General features: G+C 53.8%; 2 protein-coding genes across 11 annotated transcripts in view; both read left to right on the top strand.

Moving 5' to 3' along the window:
- The window catches only part of ATP2B2 (ATPase plasma membrane Ca2+ transporting 2), a 112,744-nt gene extending 100,992 nt beyond the window's left edge, over window positions 1-11,752 (top strand). For 6 of the 9 annotated variants that reach the window (XM_081526087.1, XM_081526084.1, XM_081526083.1 and 3 more), the window contains 3 exons: window positions 49-156; window positions 2,038-2,220; window positions 10,996-11,752. In XM_081526087.1, coding sequence (XP_081382213.1) covers window positions 49-156; window positions 2,038-2,220; window positions 10,996-11,307 — 603 coding nt within the window. In that variant the 3' untranslated portion in view covers window positions 11,308-11,752. Of the gene's footprint in view, window positions 1-48; window positions 157-2,037; window positions 2,221-3,991; window positions 4,164-10,995 lie in introns of all 9 variants that reach the window. The other 3 variants (XM_081526085.1, XM_081526078.1, XM_081526086.1) reach the window with 3 other exon arrangements.
- A 6,633-nt stretch (window positions 11,753-18,385) lies between these two features.
- The window catches only part of SEC13 (SEC13 homolog, nuclear pore and COPII component), a 47,334-nt gene continuing 45,414 nt past the window's right edge, over window positions 18,386-20,305 (top strand). For both annotated transcript variants that reach the window (XM_081526076.1, XM_081526077.1), the window contains exon 1: window positions 18,386-18,446. In XM_081526076.1, the coding sequence (XP_081382202.1) occupies window positions 18,444-18,446 (3 nt within the window). In that variant the 5' untranslated portion in view covers window positions 18,386-18,443. The remainder of the gene's footprint in view (window positions 18,447-20,305) is intronic.

Below are 20,305 nucleotides of genomic sequence, written 5' to 3'. Positions count from 1 at the left end.
CCCTGATGGCCTCTCTGTCTCTCTCTCGCCCCTCCCTTTCATCTCCAGATAGTGATCGTGCAGTTTGGGGGGAAGCCATTCAGCTGCTCCCCACTGCAGCTGGACCAGTGGATGTGGTGCATATTCATTGGGTTAGGAGAGCTTGTCTGGGGCCAGGTGAGTGCTGGGGGTGGGTGGTGCAGGAGGGGCCTCTTGGCAGGGGAGAGCACTGGCTGGGGAAATCCAGGATCCTCACCCATACATAGGTCTTGGCTCCTGCAAGGATTAGCTGTCTGGCCCCCATTTCTGGGGGCTGGAGCAATGAGGGTTGACCCTGGTCTCACATGATGGTCATATGGATATCACCAGTATGATTTTTGCTTCCACCTATATACCGCTGAGGGGCTTCCCAGGTGGTGCTAGTGGTAAAGAACACTTCTGCCAATATAGATAGATTCCAGAGACAAGGGTTCAGTCTCTGGGTCGGGAAGATCTCCTGGAGGAGGGCATGGCAACCCATTCTAGTATTCTTGCTTGGAGAATCCCATGCACAGAGAAACCTGGCTGGTGGGCTACATACAGTCCATGCGGTCACAAAGAGTCAGACACAACTAAAGTGGCTGAGCATACATGCACGCACACATATACCGCTGATCTTGTTATTTGATATTTTCTTTTAATCCTGTCTGTTTTTTTTAACTGAAATTCATTTCAAAAAGCAACTTGTATTACTAAAATGATTGGAAAAATAAGTATCATTTGTCATAAACAGAAGCTGACCAAAAAAAAAATGTAACAAGACCAATGTTATTAAAACTGTAACTAGATGTCATGGCCAGCCAAGGCTCAGAGCCTGAGGCGGCTAGTTGTCACAGGGGTTGTGACACCCAGCAGAAGCTCCTGCAGAGAGCTGCGAGGGAATGTAAGAGGGGTGACCTCTGCGGCATCGTGGTGCTGTGTCTGCAGCCAGCCGTGACCCTCCGAGGCTCTGGGGGACCCTGGGCTGGATCCTCTCCAGACCGTTCCCCCACCAGCCACACACACACGCACACATGCACCATCATGAACTCACAGCTTGCAGCTCAGAGGACATGGTATCTGGAGCTGGATCTACGCAGAGGGGCCCCAGCAGACCTAAGACATTGGTCTTGCCTTCAAGCTCTTTCCAGGCTAAAGTGGGAAATTCCAGTGACAGAAATTAACTACAAAGTCAAGAAGAAGTTCAGTTTCACTCAAAATAATCTTCTTTAAACTTCAGAGTGTCTTCGGAGAGTTGATAAACTAGATTTGACTTAGCAAGCCCATTCCCGGCGCACCCTTGAGCCTGGACATCTTTGTCTTGTGGGGGCCCGCTACCTCAGGGAGCCCTTGGCGTCTGGACGACCTGGTTCCTAATCCCTAAGGACGATGCCACCTCAGACTCCCAGGGAACCCCTGAGAGTGTCCAGGCCAGCCCCTCTCTGTCCCTAGAGGAGATGTAAGGGGCCTCTGACCCCAGCCACCTCAGTTACCCCATAGGGCCTGCCACTCAGGCCTCAGCCCCACGGACAAGCCCTTTGGAGGAAGAGTAAGAACAGACATAGCCCCCCTTGCCTTCCCTTCCAGGAGGGCAGACATTCCAAGAGTCCCAGCATTGACTGCCCCCAAGCACCTAAGCTCTGAGCCCGTTACCCAGAATTGGGCACCCCAGGGACCTAATAATCTAGCAACTTAGACACACCATGTCCAACTCTGAGAACTGCCCCCCAGCTTTTCAGAAGGGAAAGCTAGAGCTCAGAGAGGTTACATGACTTGCCCAAGGTCGCGTGACTGGTGAAGTCTGGGGTAGTCAAAGTCACACGTGTGTCCCACTCCCAAGATTTCCCACCATATCCCGCTGACTCTGGACGAGGGAGGGAATTAGAAAGATATCTAAAGATTGGGTTAGGGAATGGGGGAGGTGAGTTAAGGAGCGAGTTGACGGTAACTAGGTGAGTGAGTGGCAGGAGCCGGAGGGAGGGGAGAGAGGGGCCGGCCCCCTCCACTAATGCTGACGCTGACGGCTGGGCGCCCCCGCAGGTCATCGCCACCATCCCGACCAGCAGGCTCAAGTTCCTCAAGGAGGCAGGCAGGCTCACGCAGAAGGAGGAGATCCCCGAGGAGGAGCTCAACGAGGACGTGGAGGAGATAGACCACGCCGAGCGCGAGCTGCGGCGGGGCCAGATCCTGTGGTTCCGAGGCCTGAACCGGATCCAGACCCAGGTACCGGCGGCTCCCGGGCCAGGGGGCGGTGACGGAGATGAGGGGGCGGGCCCTGACCCCACCCTCTGACCAGCCTCGTGTGCACACACGTTCTCAGCCTGCACTCTGCCTGGCTGTGCGAGGGAATGTCCTACCTCCCCGTCCACTGGGAGAGGGGGTCACACCAGGGTCATGGCCACTGTGGACTTCGGGGTGAGGGGTGCCCCTACAGTGGGGGAGGGGTGGCTCTGAGGGCCCAGGTGAGTGGGGGCTCCTTTCAGGGCTGTTGGGGGACGGTGGATCAGGGCTGCCGGGCGGCCACCAGGAGGATCGAGCCCCGTGAGGCCAGGATGGCAGCTTGAGGCCAGAGCGGGCCCCAGATTCTCCCAGCCAGGTGGTCAGCCCTGAGGCCCAGCTCTTCTGCACATGCACACACAGCTTCCTCCTGGGGCTGGGGTGTGGGGGGGGCACTTCAGGCACTCCCTCAGCCCCCACTGGGGTGTTGAGTCAGTTTGGGGGAACAAAATTCGGTTTTAAAACACAGACTGCAAGGACACCCATGCAGAGCACTAGTGCGGGATGTGTGTCCAGCCAAGAGCAGATTTCTTCCCCAGAACAGAGCCTGCCACCAGGTGACACACGTCAAGAAGGCGCGGCCCCCACACTCTCACAGGGTCCCTCTCCCTGGGTCAGCGTTGCAGTTCCCAGGGTGCCTTCACAGCCCTGCGGGGCGAAGAACAAAGGGACCAAGAGACCAAGAGTGGGGCAGTCTCCTGCCCAGCTGGCCTGGGAAGGTCATGGCACCCCACCCCACCCCCTCACACTCTGGGGAGCGTTGTCAGGGGCCCCCACCTCAGGCCCGCAGCCCCGCATGGCTGACCACTGCGTTTCCACACATTTGCAACACAAACAGATCACCTGGGCTGCTTCACCCTGCACAGGGTGCTGACCCAAACATCTCCTGGGCCTTTCCAGCCCCCCACCTAGCTTTCGGGGTAACTGACACTTGGGAGACAGCCCTTTGTGAGCACTGGGTGCAGGGAGCAGCTTGCAGACTCAGAGCCTCCTGACTGCCAGCATTGCGGGCTCTGGAACTAGCCCTCCTGGTGGCCCCCGGCCCCCACTGCCCATGAGGGCTGGCAGCTGTCATACAGAGCCCTGGTGCTGACAACCAGCCTGGCCGCCAGGCCCTTCAGGAGGACTCCAAGGACTGTAGTTTCTTGAGTGGGCACAAGTCCCGTCCAGCCTGACTCTTATGGACCACTAAGTGGGTCAGTGCTTTGTCCCTCGCAGCTAGCCCTGCCAGGTAGGTTGGTGGCATTGCCCCTTCTGAAGGACAAGAAACTGCCTCCGGGCAGTGATTTGTCCAAGGTCACCTAGCTCGACTGTGACAGAGCGGGTATCTGGGCCAAGGTCGGTCCTCCCCGGAGCCCCCTCCACACCACTCTGGCTCCACGCCTGGTCCCAGGGGCTGAGCACCCCCTCTGCCTCCAAACCCCACGTTTAACATCCCCCCCAGCCCCGCCCCCAGCCCACCAGCCCCCAAGCCGCTAGAGCGGTACTGCTGCCGGGTCCTGTGTCTCCCCGCTCTCCCCGGGCCCCCGGGAAGCCCAGGTGCCCGACTGAGCAGACGTCTCTCAGAGCCTTGGATGTGTCTGGTAGTGTCGTCTTGGTGTCAGTGGCGTGTCGTCTTGCCGTGGCTGCGGCTGTCCTCGTGGCGTGGCGCCTGTCAGTCATGACGCTGTCGTGTCCGTTCTCTCCGCAACTTGTCTCGTTCTCTCCTCCGTTGCAGATTGAAGTAGTCAATACTTTCAAGAGCGGGGCCTCCTTTCAGGGAGCCCTGCGGAGACAATCCTCCGTCACCAGCCAGAGCCAGGACGTAGCCAATCTCTCTAGCCCTAGTCGCGTGTCGTTGTCCAATGCTCTTTCCTCTCCGACCAGCCTTCCTCCTGCTGCAGCTGGGCGTGAGTGTGACCCCCTTACCGCCTTGGGAGCTGCCACCGCCAGCGCTGCGCGGGCAGGCGGGCAGGGGCCGGGGGCGGGCAGCCGCTCGTGGTTAGGCCCAGGGAGCTGAGGGGCCCCGGTCGTTGAGGAGAAGGGTCCCCCAGATGATCAGCCGACCACAGCCAGGCACGGGGTGGCAGTCCCTTGGCGGGTCAGGGTCAGGGGTTACGGACCAGGCAGTCGTGGGGTCGGGAGGGTCACGAGTGGTCAGAAAGTCTGGGTCAGTCAAAGGATCACCATCACTAAGGGAGGTTTCAGTGATCGAATGGTCACAGTCCCCCACAGGGTCACGGAGGCCAAGCGGGGGTGCAGTCAGCTGGGGGAGTACGAGGCGTCCCAATCAGTGTAGGGTCAGGAAAAGCCTGGCTTAGGAGGACCAGGGTCAGAGTTGGCCAGGAGATGACAGTCTTGCAGTCGAAGTCAGGCCGAGGGTCACTGTCGATCAAGGGAGACAAGGCTCTCGGGGTCACAGTCGGACACAGCGAGGTCCACCCCAGAGGGAGCACTGTCGGTCAGGGGACCCGGGCCCCCACGGGGATTGCAGCCCGAGGCCCTGTGCCCCGTCGTGCAGCCCCTCCGTCCTCTCCCCCGGTTCATCTGACAGCACCCCCTGCCTCGTACACTCTTCTCCCTGCAGCAGGGCTTCGAGCACAGTGAAGGCCTGAGCCCTCCCTGGAAGGGACAAGGCTCCTGACCCCATTCCACCTGACCTCAGTCGAGAACGGTGGGGGTCTCATCCGGGCTGGCTGCCAGCAGGCTCGTGGACCTGGTCTGATCCTTGGCTTCCTCCTTCCTCATCAGAGGGGCAGCTTGGGACTCTGAGCCCCTTCCACGAGCTCATCTCCTTATACCACAGCTTCTGCCCAAGGTCACTCATCTCTGGCCTTGCCTAGATCTTTCTGAACACCCCAACGGCCTCGGGCCCCAGAGGGCAGGAGAAGATTCTGTTTACCACCTGCCTCCCCTCCCTGGTCTCTAGTCAGCACCTCCCAAACCACGAGGGAGCTGCAGTCTGGTCCTCCTGGGCTGTGTACTCACTCCCAGCCCTCGCACTTCCTTCATGAGGCTCCAGGCCTCATCTCTTGTACTTTGTAAGGGGCCTCTATCCTCTGCTAAGCACCGAACACCCAAAACACACATCCTCTGCCACCAGGCAAGAGAGGACCGCATGCTGGGTGGGCACGACACTGTCCGAGCCCTCAGGCAGGAGGCGCAAGTCACGGGGTGCTGTTGGCGGTGTGTCCCACAACCCCTTCCGTGAGTGCAGTCCCGCCAGGTACGCGAGATGACAGGAGGCATGCAGAAACAGGCAAAACCCTGTGCTGGTTCATCAGCACGAAAAGGCAGCGATGGGGAAACCAGAGGAGCCAAGGTGAAGTGGGGCCGTTTGAGCAGATGGTGCCTGAGCCTCGTTTCCAGGAGCTCTTGTCACCGGAAGTCAGTGCCAGGCTCTCTCAGGGCAGGAGGCACTTTGAACCCACGCTCTCTCCCTTCACACCACAGAGGGCCCGCACCCATCGGCCCTACTCCCGCCATCAGCCAAGCCATGGCCTTGCTCAGTGGTGCCTCCTGTCTCCAAGCATGGAGACCAGAAGTGCTCAGGGCTGGACAGCCAGTGGGGAAGAGTCCCTTTCTTTCCATTCGCACGTCCCTCCTGCGTCCCTCCAGCGGATCTGACTGCCAGGGGGTGGCCTCCGGGTCCAGTCCTTTGTCCCTTTCTTAAAGCGTGGTGCCCCGCTCGTTCTGGCAAGCACGGAGCACCCAGCGCTCTTGGCCACCCCGCAGCCTCTCCTCTGTTCGGCCTCGCATCTTAGCTCTCACGGTCTCGAGGAAAGAGCGCGGTCATCTCGGGTCCTTTCTTGTTTATAAAACCACTCAGCAAGGCCAGTCCTGGGCCAATTGGTTCTCAACACTCTTCCTTCAGAGAAATGCCCATCTCCACCTGCCCTTCACCCCCCTTCTCTAAGCCAGTTTCCTTTCAGGCCAGGTTGATCCATTTACCCTGTGAGGTGACCCAGCTTTGGAACAGCATTTGAGAAAGAGCCTACAGGTCTTGCCCATGACCCATCATTTTCTCAAAGGACCGTAAGGGGGCTACTCAAGCACGACTGCCTCTCCCAAGCACGATCCTGCATCTCTCCGGGCAGCTCACCTCCTTAGAGGCCTTGCCTTCCTACCTGTGATTGCAGAATCCAGCCTGTGACTCTGGGTCCCTGCTGGGACCTTTTCTTGGGCATCAGATCTCCAAAAAGAGCCCGGCCATCCCCCTGCACGAGGGTACTCATTCCAAAAAGGATCAAAGCCTCTGTGGTCTCAACACACAGATTTGGGTCAACACAGTCAGGACGTGAACTCTAAATATATACCCCTTAGTTTCTCCTTCGCTTGAATCGTTTCTATAGCCATGTCATCTCCTCTGGTCTCCAGGGACTCCAGGAGCCCTCTGGGTACCAGGCAGGTCCTTCCAGAAGCCCAGAGGCTTTCTTCGCACAGGGTGTGAAGCAGGTGGCCAGGAAGCAGGGCCTCACATTGGGTAGATGGGCAGATGGGTTGCCCCTACCTCCTCCAAGCAAAGGATCTTCCTCCCAGGATTCTGGGTAAAGGAGGGTGTCTGCTGAGTCAAAAACACCTGGGCTTTCTGTATCTTTGTTGTTGTTCAATCGCTCAGTCGTGTCTGACTCTTTGCTACCCCGTGGGCTGCAGCACCCCAGGCTTCCCTGTCCTTCACCATCTCCTGGAGTTTGCTCAGACTCATGTCCATTGAGTCGGTGATGCCATCCAACCTTGGAAGGAGTCCAACCATGGTCCCCTGGGCTATCAGAAGTGACCACAGAGGCCTAGGGCAGGGCTGTGTGTGCGAGGCTGATTTCTGGAACACCCCCAGCAAGTCACACGCCCCTCCCCCAGTACCACTGTGAGATGGAGGGGCCCCAGCAGATGGATGCCCTGTGGTGACTGGACAGTGTGGTCAGACTGACATTCGAATGATCAGGAGGAAACTCTGGCCCATGACCTCGCTTTCCTCTTCCGACTCACCCAAGAGCAAGTTTTTCACCCAGAAACTTAATGGCACGCCCTAATACTTGAGCCTCACCCACCATTTTCCAAAGCACTTGCCCACATCCTCCACTCCACATGTACCTCACAACTGAAATGCAAAGAGGGAAGATCTGCCAATACCTCCATTTAAGTGAGCAAGTCTCTGAGGCTCAGAGAAGTGGCCTGACTTAGCCAAGATCACACAGCACGTAGGTGACAAGAGATCTGACTCCAGAGTCCCCCATTTTCCCCACCACCCACACCAGTCGCCAGACAAGCCCACAGAGGTTGAATTTCCACTGTGGAACCAGTGCCCACGCCCGCAGCCATATCCAGTGAAAAGGAGCCAGTGCTCTGGGGCCCAGGGGGCCAGGGAAGCCGTATCTCCTCTTGAGATTTCCACCAGCCTGGCAGCGACTGGGGCCGGGGCGTCCTCCTATCAGTGATCAGGAACAGAGTTAGCATTCAGCTCTACGATCCAAGGCCAACCTCCATGGCTCCTCTCTCTCTTATTCCCACAAATTCCTAACCCATCTCAGGCTGTCTTCATATTTAGCAAGTTCGTAGCATGCTCCACATTCATGAGTGAAGGTCCTGTTCCTTCGAACCAACCAGGCCCAGAGCATCAGACTCCAAACCCCAGACCGGCCACTTTCCCCATGCCTTCCCAGGCTAGAGAGGGCATGCCCCCTCCCAGCCCCCTTCAGATTCCAGGTTCTGAGGACTGCTAGGATGAGGAGTCTGTGTCTCTTAGGCGGGAGATGAAGGAGAAGGGAAGGGAAGGAAGCTGGAGCTCTCATTATCATCCTGGTAACTAGTGCAACCTTGGGTTGGCGAGAAAATGGCTTGCTTCTGGTTGGTGGGGGGGGGGAGCCCAGACCTTTCCGCTGTCTGAATATTCCATGTGTTTGTTTCCCTAGAGGGCTAGAGAACCCTGGACACAGAGTTCAGCAAGAGAGAGTGAAATTAAAAGAGGTTGTGAGTCTTTAACCTTGAGCCTGAAATGAATGTGAATCAACCCCAGACTCTTGGCTTCCTTGAAGCCGGGTAAACATTCGAGTATGTCCAACCCACCCCAGACCGGGGCCTATGCATTTCCTTTAGAGCACCCCCCCCACCCCACCCCACCCCGTCCCCTTTGTGCTGATGAAACCAAAACAGCTGAAGACCTCAGACCCTTCCTCTCTTCCCCCCTCACCCCACGTCCCAGGGCGGCTCACACCAGCAAAGGCCCATCCCCAGGGCAGGCAGGGAAGGGGAGACGGAAGAGCTTTTTTTCTTCCCATACTGTTTTCCATTTCAGCCGCGAGAGATCCGCAGTGGAGACTTGAAACGGCCGTGGCGGGGTGTCCCGGAAAGTCTTGTCCCCACAGTCTTTGTCCAGAGCAGTTCATTCTTTCTGTCGTCTCCATTCCAGGGGGAGGGCGAGGGGCCTGCATCTCATTGTGTGTCGTCCCCTCCGCGTTGTCAGTCACACGATAGGGTCCTACCACCATCCCTCCTCCTCCACCAGGTGCTCCCCAGCTGGCGTCTCATTGCAGCTCAGCCTCTGAACACACAGGGCTGAGCAGCTACAGTGCTCATTAGTGTCCCCATTATACAGTTAGGAAGACTGAGGCCTGCAACCTCTTTTTTGTTGTTTTCACTTAACCAAGGGAGTAAGGACCCAGTTATCAGGAGGTCAGAATACTGCATAATCTCTACAGAGCCACAGATAGGGTATCCAGGGAGAAAGACATCTCTGAAGAGCCACATGGCCATCACAGAGGGCCAGCACTAATGCATGGTGTCTGGCTGGCTCTTGCTTAGCCCCCAGTGCCTCTTATTGAAAGCAGGATCCCACCAGGCAGGTTTCCCCAGAATCCCCAGCCCAACAGCACATAAGAAGGACTAGGGACAGAGGTGGTTTTGAGAAGATGAGGAAGAGTCAGAACTAGTATGTGATGGCTGGCAGCAGAGGAGAAAAATTTTTTTAAAAAAATCAAAACTTTGGAGTCTTACACAATACCAAGAGCGCTCACTGACAAACTTAAATTCTCTGTGTTCTCTAAATTAGAAGGCAGAGGAGCTTATGATGTGCTTTGCAGAGACTCTTCTCTGAAATAGTCGAGTAAACCCTGAGCTATGACACTTAAAACCATCAGCCACAGTCATCATGAAAATTCACTTCCATGGACAGGGCTTTCCCACCACGCACCCCACCAACCTGGGTTTAGTGCCACAAATCCCGGGACCGCGAGGGCCTTCCCACACACACCTTGTCCAGTCCTCTGCCCGCCCCCAGGCCTGTGATGTGGGGGCAGGAAAGCCGAGCTCTCCGGGTTAGCACCCCACCTACTCTGTTGAGGGTCGGCTCCCCTGAGGCATTATCATGCCTGTTTCTCCCCGCCTGCTGGCTCCGCTCTGAGTGGGGGCTGGGAAGAGAGGAGGAGGCGCTTCTGTCCCATCGGCCTCTCACGATGGCAGGCAGGGCTCCCCTCCCAGGAGTTCAGAGATGGGACGCCTCTCTTCAAAGCCAGGGTCCCGTTCCTATGCCCACTGTGAGGCGGGACAGGGGGCGGCCAGCCTGGTGGCGTGGCTCGCCTGCAGTCAAGGCGCCAGAAGTGGCAGAGCTCGGACGCCTCCGTGTCCGGCCTCCCTCCATTCTGCAGGGAACCCAGCTTCCAACTGAGACCCAGACAATGAAAGAACTTGGCTGTCCTGTGGCTTAGTTCTGAACCCTCTTAGAATCCTACCCAGGGGCTGAGTTGGCCCCTCTGATTCTGGCCTCATTTTTTGGTTTTGTGTTTTCAAAGCACAAAGAAAGAAAGAAAGAAAGGAAAAAAAAAAACCCGCAGGAAATAAGGGACCCCCAAAGCCAACTCCAATGACTGGCCAGGGCTTTGAGTCTATACTCGAGTGTTTACCTCCCAAATGCATGAAGGAAAGAAGCGTTGGGTACAAACGACCTCCGTTCACATTGTGCAGGCTTCCAAGTGTAGCTGTGTGTCCGTCTGTGTGTGCCGTGTGGTTCCCGTCCCCCCACCGCAGCATGCTCCCGAGCCCTGAATGTCATCGGCCGCCGGCTCCTCCGCGCTTTCTGGCTGCCTCTGCTGCACCCCAGAAAGCCCTGAGTTGGCTTCGGTTTGCTTTGCTGCTTTGGTTCGATGTCCCCCTTCTCTGTTTGGCCCTCATGTGTTCCCCTCTCTCATCCCGGCTCACCCAGCCATCTCTCCCCTCTGTTCCTTGTGTGTGTGTGATGCGTTATCTGTTCCATGTCGTGTGGTTCCTTAACTGTGTGTGGTTTTTCTAAGATGAATTCTTTTTTTTTTACAAATAGCCTCTCCTCCTTCCTCCTTGATTCCCACCTGGCCCCGCTACCCTTCTGCATGGTCGGTCGAAGCTCTGCTTTCCAGTTAACAAGGCTCAGTCTCTCACTAGGTCTGGGTGCCCACTGGAGTGGACTAAGCTTCCTCTAACCACTGTTCCCCATCTCTCTACGGCGGGACTTCCTTCCTTCTGTCCTAATACTGTAGTCTGTCCCCAAACCGAGCAATTAAAAACAAACAAAAAGACCTCTCAGATGCACATAACCTGAGCCCCCTCCCTCTTCCGCTCTTCCCGCTCCTGTCCGCGCTCATGACACCCGTGGATTCCAGCCGCCCACTGTGCCCCATCCCCCTTCCTCCCCACCCCCCTCCCCAGCCCACCCCCCACCCCCGGAGCTTGGCCACCGCCCTGGTGGTGCTCCTCACCCCCGCCCTTCCCTTGCAGATCCGCGTCGTGAAGGCGTTTCGTAGCTCTCTCTATGAAGGTCTAGAAAAGCCTGAGTCTCGAACCTCCATCCATAACTTCATGGCTCATCCTGAGTTCCGGATCGAAGATTCGCAGCCCCACATCCCCCTCATCGACGACACCGACCTGGAAGAAGATGCCGCGCTCAAGCAGAACTCGAGCCCGCCGTCGTCGCTCAACAAGAACAACAGCGCCATTGACAGCGGGATCAACCTGACGACCGACACAAGCAAATCAGCTACCTCTTCAAGTCCAGGGAGCCCCATCCACAGCCTGGAGACGTCGCTTTAGCTGAGGAACCCCCCTTCCGACCCCGCCGCCACACACCCACCACTCGGGCAGCCACCCATCCAGGCACCTGACTGACCCAAGCAGCAGCGAGCAACAGCAGGAAAAAACAAATACTGGCGAGAAAACCGATTCCACCCAGCAGACCCTTTTTTTTCTGGCTGCGATGCTGTTTGAACTCTTTTTCACCTTGAGGCAAGGGCAGGATCTCCTGGGGAGCGCGCTTAAGGGAGTGAGCGGGTTTTCACCGAACTAGCCCTTCCTGGCTCCCGCCAGACATGGACCAGCCATGCCCCTGCCCAGCGCCAGCCACATCCCTGCATGAATGTACTGCATACTTCCTGTCCTCCCCTGGTTTGGTTTTTGGGGGATTGGGGAGGGGTTTTGTTTTTTGTTTTGTTTCTTTTCTTAGGCGGGAACTGCGAAACAGACTCTTTTTTGAGACTATTTATCCAATCCACTGGTCTGTGAAGTTTTTGAGATGCTTGCATAGCATGGTCTCAGTTGTACAGGTTAATTTCACAACTTTTTGAAATTGCAGAGCTTAACTCGCCTGGTAAATTTGCACCAATGGAACCGAAGAACTTCAGACACTCACAAGGTTATATCCATTTCTTTGTATCTATATCAACGTATACTTCTCTGAGACTGTATACGTCCATATAGATAGGTAGATATATATATATATATATAAATATATATACATGGATATATAAAATTTTTTTGCCGGCATGTTGCCTTGTTTCCGCTTAAATTGCTCTATTTTAACTTATTTATGTCCTAAAAGAAGAATGTAATTTGTTTACAAACCTGTAGATAACGTCTTCGGCTATATGTATGGTTTAAGAACACTGGTGGCTGAGATGCTATAAAAACAGCTCAGCCTGGCAGACACCTCCCTGGATTGCATCCTCGACGTTTTACGATAGCCATGCTCTGATTTTTATTTTTTGCTTGCTATTTCCTTTCGATAATGTCACTACCATGGGAGGCAGGAGTCAAATGTGAGCGGGTATCCATCCCGAGGTGTCCAACGGCACGCTCTGTAGACAAAGGGGGAGGAGGAGAAAAGTCTTCGTGGGCTCGAAGCACTGATGGCCAGCCAGCCCCAGGGCCACGGGGTCTGCAAAGCACTGAGTGAAGACTTTTCTCTCAAGGAAACTCACTTGAGTTTACTAAGAGCACTTCCAACAGAGGTTCTCTCTGGCACTGTCCGTGCAGAGACTGAGGTAGTGCGGCAATATTATAAATGCTGTTGATTTTTTTTTCCAGTAATTTAGAGGCTTATTTCCTCATAGATTGCAGCAAATGCGCTGTTGGCATATTGGATGAGGATCATTAAGGCTTGCTGCTTTTATTTTTATTTTTGAAGAATAGCCTTTTTCTCTGCACTACTTAGATCCGAACGAACCTTATGATGTGTATATTGAGATGTATTCAGTGTGATTTTTTTTAAACCAAATTGTCTTCCTGTAGTCGCAATATCTACTGTAGCCTTTGAACAGCAAGTCTTGCTTTCCCAGACAGAAAGCCATTCTGAAACCCTGCAGTATCACAGGTGAGAAAAGGTGGTTATTTCTCCCCCGCCCCGAGACAATAACAGCACTAGTAATCCCACTTAATAAGAGCTTATTTAATTGTATGTCAGCCTCTTAACTGCTAAGCACTTTGTGGGTATCAGCTTTTTTCATAAAAGAACTTTTGTATTGAATACAAAGTTTGCTTTGAGACTTTTCAGCATACGACCTTTTTCCATAAACTTGTACAGTGCAAAAGACATTTTGAATACCATGACCGATGATGTCCCATGCTTCAAGGAAAACCAAAATGCTTCCCGCCTCGCTTGCAAAACGCATTCTTCATACTGACCCTTCCCACGGTTGCTCTGTGTCAGCCCGGGCCCTTCCCTTCTCCAGGCCCAGAGAATTCTTCCACAAACAAGCTTGAGAGCCACTTGGGAAAAGAGCCATAGTCAGCTGGGAGGGCGTGCGTCTGGACGGCTGTGGAGAAACCCAAGGGTTGGGGATCCCGAGACAGCCCATCTCACCTGGCAAGACCTTCCTGGAAGGAGGACCTTTTTTGAGCAAGAGCATCTCCTGAATGTCGAGAAGAAGCATCTCTGAATGTAGCCAGCAGAGGGAACTGCATCCCCCAAAGGGGTGACCAGCCCTCAGACGTGTTTATTGGATTCCAAGACCAACACCGCCCACACCGCCCACTGCTCTCCTTCGAGAAAGATCTGCTCCTGTAGAACCTGGGGCAGCTTTGGAACGTGGTGTGTTTTTCGTTTTTGTTGTTTTTTGTAGTTTCCTTTTTCGAGGTTCTCCATCTCTCTCTGTGTTCCGACCGTGTGTCCATGACCTCATTCCATGACACCAGGAAAGCCCAGCTTGCACATGAGGCCTCCTGCTCATTTGCAGCCAGGACGCAAGGGAAGCAGGAGGAGTCTCCCAGAGTGGGGCTCAGCTCCAGGGAGAATAGGGAGCCACGGAAGCTAGAATGCCCCCACGTCAGTGCTGGTCTTTTCTTGTCAGGAATGATGGATGCCCACACACACATACACACTCATACCCTCGCCCTCACACTTGCACACACACACACACACAGAGGAAATGACTGGTTTGTCAGAACTCACTGTAGTACATTAAGCTTGCACTTGGCATCCTATATCTAGCAGCATGGGGTATGTTTGGCAGTTCACCCCATTAGGGGGTAAATAATTTATGACCATTCATCTGTTTTTATGAATTTTTTTAATCTAGACAATAATTGTAAATAAAGAACTCACCATCTCTGTTCATTTAATACTATGCAATGGTGATGCTTTCAATTGCTGACTCTTCTTACTTCTGCAGTTGTGGTTCTGAAATGACTGTGGTCTTAAAAGAAAAAAAAAATGGCAAAAAACAACATCAAACAGAACACAGTGACTATATACTCTGTAATATATACTTTTTTTTTACTGGTCAGGGACTGCACCATCCTCTTAAGAGTCCTGTCTGCCCTCTGGACATGGGTTCCAGGAGGAGGTAGCAGACTCAGATCTGAGGTCTAAGCTCACCGATCTGTCTCCCCCTCCACAGATGAGGGCCAAGCAGGGGCCCATTCAGTGAGCCACCCACCTTTGGAGGTAGACAGGGAGGAGACTGAAGACTTTCCTTCCTAACTCAGCAGCAGCCTGGGTTGCTCCCACCAGCTCCCCCCCCCGCCCTCCCCCCTGCCATGGCCCCTTCTGCCCATGTCCCAACCAGAGCAGAGAGCGGACAAGAAAGAGGGGTCCCTGCTTCTGAGCACAGACCAAGGGTGGTGACTACACTGGGGTGAGGATCCTGGACCTATCTCAGCCCAGGCAACCCAGTGATTGAACAGCCACCCTTCCTCCACCATGTTGAAATTCCCCCTTTATAACACCCTGACAGCTTAGAGAGACTTGCATCTATTTCTGGAATTTCCCCTCTGTTCCCTTATCAGGATGTCTTATCTGACCAGCCACCTAGTTTTAATTATTGTCACTTTATATGATGTTTTTATTATGTGGTGGGACAAATACCCTTCATGCATTTTTTTTTTAAACAAAATTTCCTGGTTATTCTCTCACATCTATTCTTCCAAGTAAACTTAAAATGTTGCCAAGTCTTCCACCCTCCTGCCCTCCTCTCACCCAAAATATTGGGCCCTTTCATCATAGGTGCAAAAACTTCATGCCAACATTGTAAGCACTGTCCACTCCAGCTCACTAAGTAGAGAGCCCTATAAGGAGAAATAAGAAGGGCATCCTAGATCTTGAGGGAAGCCTGATACTCCTCTCATCATCTCACCTGTCCCCTGAGCCAGGGTGTTGCCAGGAGAGGCCACTGAGCCCCCACCCAATATCAGTGTGGGCCCCCAAATCACCCACCTTGGCTGTGATGGGGTGGACCCTCCATCCGCCCCGGTCCAGGCGAGAAAGAAGGTTTTCTCCCACACTCAGAGCTACCAGAATGTGTGTCCCACTTGCCAATTCTCCTCATGGAGAAATGTTTATTCCTAGCTCCTTTTCCTGAGCTGTTTTTGTGGGGAGGGGGTCACCCCTTGTTCTTTATTGACAGTTTTCAGCAGGTCCGTGATAGGTCCTCCGGGATGTAGCCGTTTCTTGCCTGGACCTTCTCACCACCCTGACTCCCCCTAGTGGTTCTTGCTCTACTTGCAGGAGGCTGTCAAACAAATGCACTGTGACATGCCTCCCAACCCAAAACTCTCTCCAATGGGCCCCAGGATCCCACCATTAAAAGGTGTGGGGAGGGGGTAGGGCACGGGCTGCATTTCTCTGAAGGTTTTTGGGTCCTCCAGAGCCAAGGCCAAAATCAAATAATAGCAGAAAATTCCCAGGTCTTTCTCAAGTTCCAAAGCGAGCTCTCCTGATTTTGACATAAAGATCCTGTCCGCCCAAGTAGGGGGAGGGGGAATCCCAAGCCCTGGGCATCAGCCATCACCCCCTCCAACGAAAACGAGATATTTAAGGCTGCTTTGGGACCGCCCTTCTCGGCTCCCCCAAGTCTTGTAATGCCTGTGGTGCTCTCCCTCCCGACCTTTCCTCTCGGGAGGGTCGGTTGCCACATTTTGCTAACTCTTGTGTGCACATATTTTATACCAGAGTAAGCAAGGAAATGGTGCCGCCTCCAGCTTCCTGAGCTGCCCGGGCTCTGGGGGGCTCTGGGACAATCGGGGCTGGGAAGTGACTGTGCTCTTATTGTACACTCTTGATTTCTCTGTATCTCTGGCTTGTGCTCTTTGTAACTAATGGGATTTGTCTGCCTTTTCAACACTATACTGAGCAATAACAATAAATGCACACGTGGAAATGTAGACACGGTACACATCACAAGGCCTTTTTCCGCGGGATGGCTGGGTCCCCGCCCTCCGTGGACTTGAACTCAGAGGGAAACCAAATGCCTGGAAAGGAAAGGCAGTTTGCTGAGGTTGTGCAGGGCAGGGGTGGTCTCTCTCCTTCCACTGAGTCCCGCCTTCCTGTACCATTTGAGGGAGGCTAGTTCAGTGTTCCGTGAGTCATTAACCCTCCATGAGGAATAGCTGGCAATCCCAGATGGCCAGACTTTTGAGGGAAGAGACCTCGGGAGGACAAACAGGTGAAGATTCAGGATCTAGGGGGTCAGGGCACCAAGTAGGGAAAGCTAACTGTGGCCTGATTTGGGGGCTGGGATTAACCAGAGGGAGGTGATGGGAGATATGGACAAAGGATGTAGGTGTCATCCCCTCCTGGGAACAGGGGGATGCAGAAGGGAGCCTGGCACACTAACAGTCTGAGCTTTGCACACCTCTGGTGAATATTAGCAAAGAAGGGGAACGTGCCCAGATTAAGAGACAGTCCCAGGGTTGGTTCAAAGGCTGAGGGTCGCACGTACACACATACGCACACACAATCCCAGCTCTTCTCAGGGAAGACTGACTTCCAGAACAAGCACCACAGGCCCAGTCAGCTTCCAAACCCAAACCCAGTTTCACATCCAAAGGTCCATTTACTCCCTACATCAACCTTCTAGAGAAGGTTTTATTACAATTTCCACCTAACAGAAGAGACAGCAGCTCAGAAAGGTGAAGGGTGTGCCCACCTAGTAAGCAGGAGATACAGTATTGATACCTAGCAGTCTTGATGCCAGGGTCGGTACTCAAAACTTTTCAGTTCCACCAGCAGATACCTTAAGGAATAGGATACAGTTGCATTGTTTCTCCCAAATCCTCAATCTCTCCAACTTCAATGCCAAACCAGGGAATTCCTTAAACAACGACACCAGGGAATTCCTTATGCCCCATGCATTGTGTTTATGTTATATCTAGTGTGTCCTTGTCCTCATCTTATACTTAAGAAAAGTCGGGCTCAGAAAGAAGCGATATGATTTTATCACTCAGAGAATCAGTAGTACATCTACAGATCTGAGATCAGGGCCTGTCCCTAGAAGAACAGGAGACCCAAGAGCCCCTCCCCCTTTGTTCTCTGCAACATTTTTTTCCATCATAAACACCCCTCAAACCCCTGGAATATTTCTCCATTAGAGGGAAATTGCAGATCTTGAAAGCTGGGGTGGGAGTGGAGGGTGAGTTGCAATCTGGAGGTCCAGCCCTGAGTTCTGTAAGACTCCACTCTCCAAGCTCCTTGATGGCTTGGGTCTGTCACACCCTCTGAATCTTAACATCATCCCTCCGCAGGGACTATCTTCTGCTAGGACACTTCCCTTCAGTTTCAAGAGAGGAAACAGGGATTCTGACTCACCCAAGGGGAGTATCGGTTCCATCCTGGGTCACTGAATTCCTAAAAAGCCATGAGAAGCCCAGGGCTGCCAGACCATGTGTGGCTGAGGGGAACCCCCGGGAGCACCCCCCCTCCCCCCAGGGGCTCTGTCCACCTACAGCATTCTCGCTGAGCAGGTGAGAAGCCAGGGACCTAGGGGCTGGGGAACTGGCGATTGGATCCTGGGCTCTAGCTGCAGGAGTCGGGCTGAGATCCCTCCTTGCCTGGGGCATCTAGCCGGTGGGCCAGATTCACAGGATCCCAGAGCCGTGATGGAAAAGGCAGTTGCGGAGGCATGGATCCTCCGGCTTGGAGAGGGCAGGAAGGGAGACAGGCTCAGCTTCTGGCCAAGGGGCTTATTTGCTGGGTTTCTGTGCCCCTGGTCCCAGCTTGGGTCCTGAGGAGACACGAACAAGGAAGAACAAGAACCAGTCTGGCCACTACCCCCCAAATTAATCATTCTAAAATGTTCATCGTAAGGCCCGTCACACCCAGAACCGCAGGGACGTTCTGTAGGAGTCCCTTTTTTCCTGTGTGAATCTCAGGAAAAGGCAGGGGCTGGGTCGCGAGGGAAGACCCCCTAAAGCTTCAGATTACAAGTCCCGGGTATGGGTCGCCATGGAAACGAGAGTCCCACCCCCGCTTTGGTCTCGCGCTCTACGCACGGAGAAGGGGAGGGGCCGTGGCGCTCAGGAGAGGGCGGAACGTTTGTGCGAGCGGAGCTCGCTGCTGCCCGGAGGCTCCGGCGTCCAGACCCGACGGGCTTCCAGCCCGACGCCGGAAGTGAGCTGTTCCGAGGCGACGCCGGGTCCTGCCACGTCTGAGTCCTGAAGCCGCTGCTGCCGCTACAACCATGGTGAGTGTTGGGGTCGGGGTCGCGGCCCTCTCGGATCCTCGCCGCGCTGAAGTTCAAGTCCCATTCTGGGGCCGTACAGTTCTCCCGCACCGCTTCGGGTTTGAGGGAGGGTGGCTTTGGCGGGGTGGCCAGAGGGAGGCCGCGGAACCTCTTAGAACTCCGCGGACAGCGCTGCCGCCGCGTCTCCTGCTCCTTCCTTTCCTTCTCTTCCAGCAACAATTGAAAACAAAATCCTAAACACCGTAGGAGCTGCTGTATTCTGAGCCCTTAGCAGGTTTCAAGCATTGTTCTTAATCTCAGCCTGCCCACAGCCCCGTGAAGTCGATTCAGTTAAGCCAGTGTTCTTGGGGAAATGGCTGCGCCGAGGTTTTTGAGGAAAGCTGGGTGAGCCCACAAGTCAGGACGCTGGGTTTGGTCCTTGCTCTGCAGGAGACTGGGTTTTAAGTTTCTTGGGGTTTTTTCTTGGCCTCTTAAGGTACTGAGTAGAGTTGGGGTCGCTTATGCCCGTGACATTCAGCTTTTTTAAAAGTGAGTTTTTAACTCAGTAGTTCTGAAGAGGTGAATTGTTTTGAGGGCTGTCTTTTACTACCCAGTGAAGACCAGACAACTTGAGGTGCTCTGGAGAATGAACTTTTTTTTTTTAAAGTAGCTTAAAAAACCCCCCAAAACCACGCACTTATTCATCAGTCCTGGTTGGTGAGTGAGAGTGGTTCAAAATAAATGACGGTAATCTGCAAGGTCCTCTGATGAACTACTGTGAAACTACCAGTAAGTTTTCTTCTGCGTCTACTTAGCATTGGGCCATTAACTTAGGCAATTGGATGTAACAGCTGGATAGGCAGCCTAGTAGGGTGGAAAGCTTTGAGGGCTGGGAATTATTAACAGCAGGTGGGGGCTCTTCTCCCAGCGCCACGTTTGACTAGCCCTGGAGCAGGTGTTTTCTCTCCTCTGGGCTTCATCTCCTTAGTCATCTAGCTGTGAACTCTACCCTTTGGCTTTCCTAGTGCACACGTGAAAGCACTTGATAACCCGAGCAGCTTGGCTCAGGTAGGAGATGCTTCTCTTTATCTTCCTTTCTTGCCTTTGCGGATCTCGGGGGCCTGCTTTGTAGGGCATCTAGACTTTGATGAGAGAATTTGTGTTTACTTGATGTGCCCCTTTTGCGCTGCTTTGCAACCATCCTCTTCGAGTGTCCTCCCTTCTGAAAAGTCGGGTCAGGTTTTAAACCTGCAGGACTCGTGCTGGGAAAAGATGAAATGGGGGAGATGGGAAGAAGTATCATTTCCAGTCTGAAACCTCCTTTTCAAGTCTCTCTTCTGTCCCAAGAGTTTTGAGAGACTGGTGGAACAAAGTCAAATTGTCCATTTTTGTTCATTGACTTATTCATTCAGCAGATAGTCACTGAGTTCCTTCTGGTTGCAAAACACTGTGCTGGGTGATTTGAGAGGATTCAGAACTGTCAATGACACTAACCCTGGCTCTGGGGAGCTCGCTTTCTAGTTGGGAAAAGGAAGCGTCTAAAGTGTTGTAGACATTCAGTGTTGACATTCAGAGGAGTTTGGCCAGTCGGGAAATCTGGGAGTCTTCAAGACCTGGTGTTGGGGGGCAGGATGTGGTCATAATTTGAGCTGAACGTCAGAGAATGAAGACATATGAAGGTGATGACCTTGGTAACTACTCCAGCCCTGCGAACTGGACTCTGTCACAGGTGGTGGACCAGGGAGCAGCCTCAAGAGAATCAATTGAATCAACTAATCAAAGTCTTTAGGTGGAAATCCTGTTTTGCAAAACACTGCCTGGAACATCTGAGGACCTGTCCTCGAGGAAGGATGCTCCATAGTCCAGCTGTAGCTCCCTCG

The sequence above is a fragment of the Giraffa tippelskirchi genome, chromosome 9 (assembly GCF_054371585.1).
Source record: "Giraffa tippelskirchi isolate mGirTip1 chromosome 9, T2T-mGirTip1v1.2.pri, whole genome shotgun sequence".
NCBI classification, from domain to species: domain Eukaryota; kingdom Metazoa; phylum Chordata; class Mammalia; order Artiodactyla; family Giraffidae; genus Giraffa; species Giraffa tippelskirchi.
The sequence above is the reverse complement of the archived record's forward strand: the minus strand, read 5'-3'. Positions and strand labels throughout refer to the sequence as shown.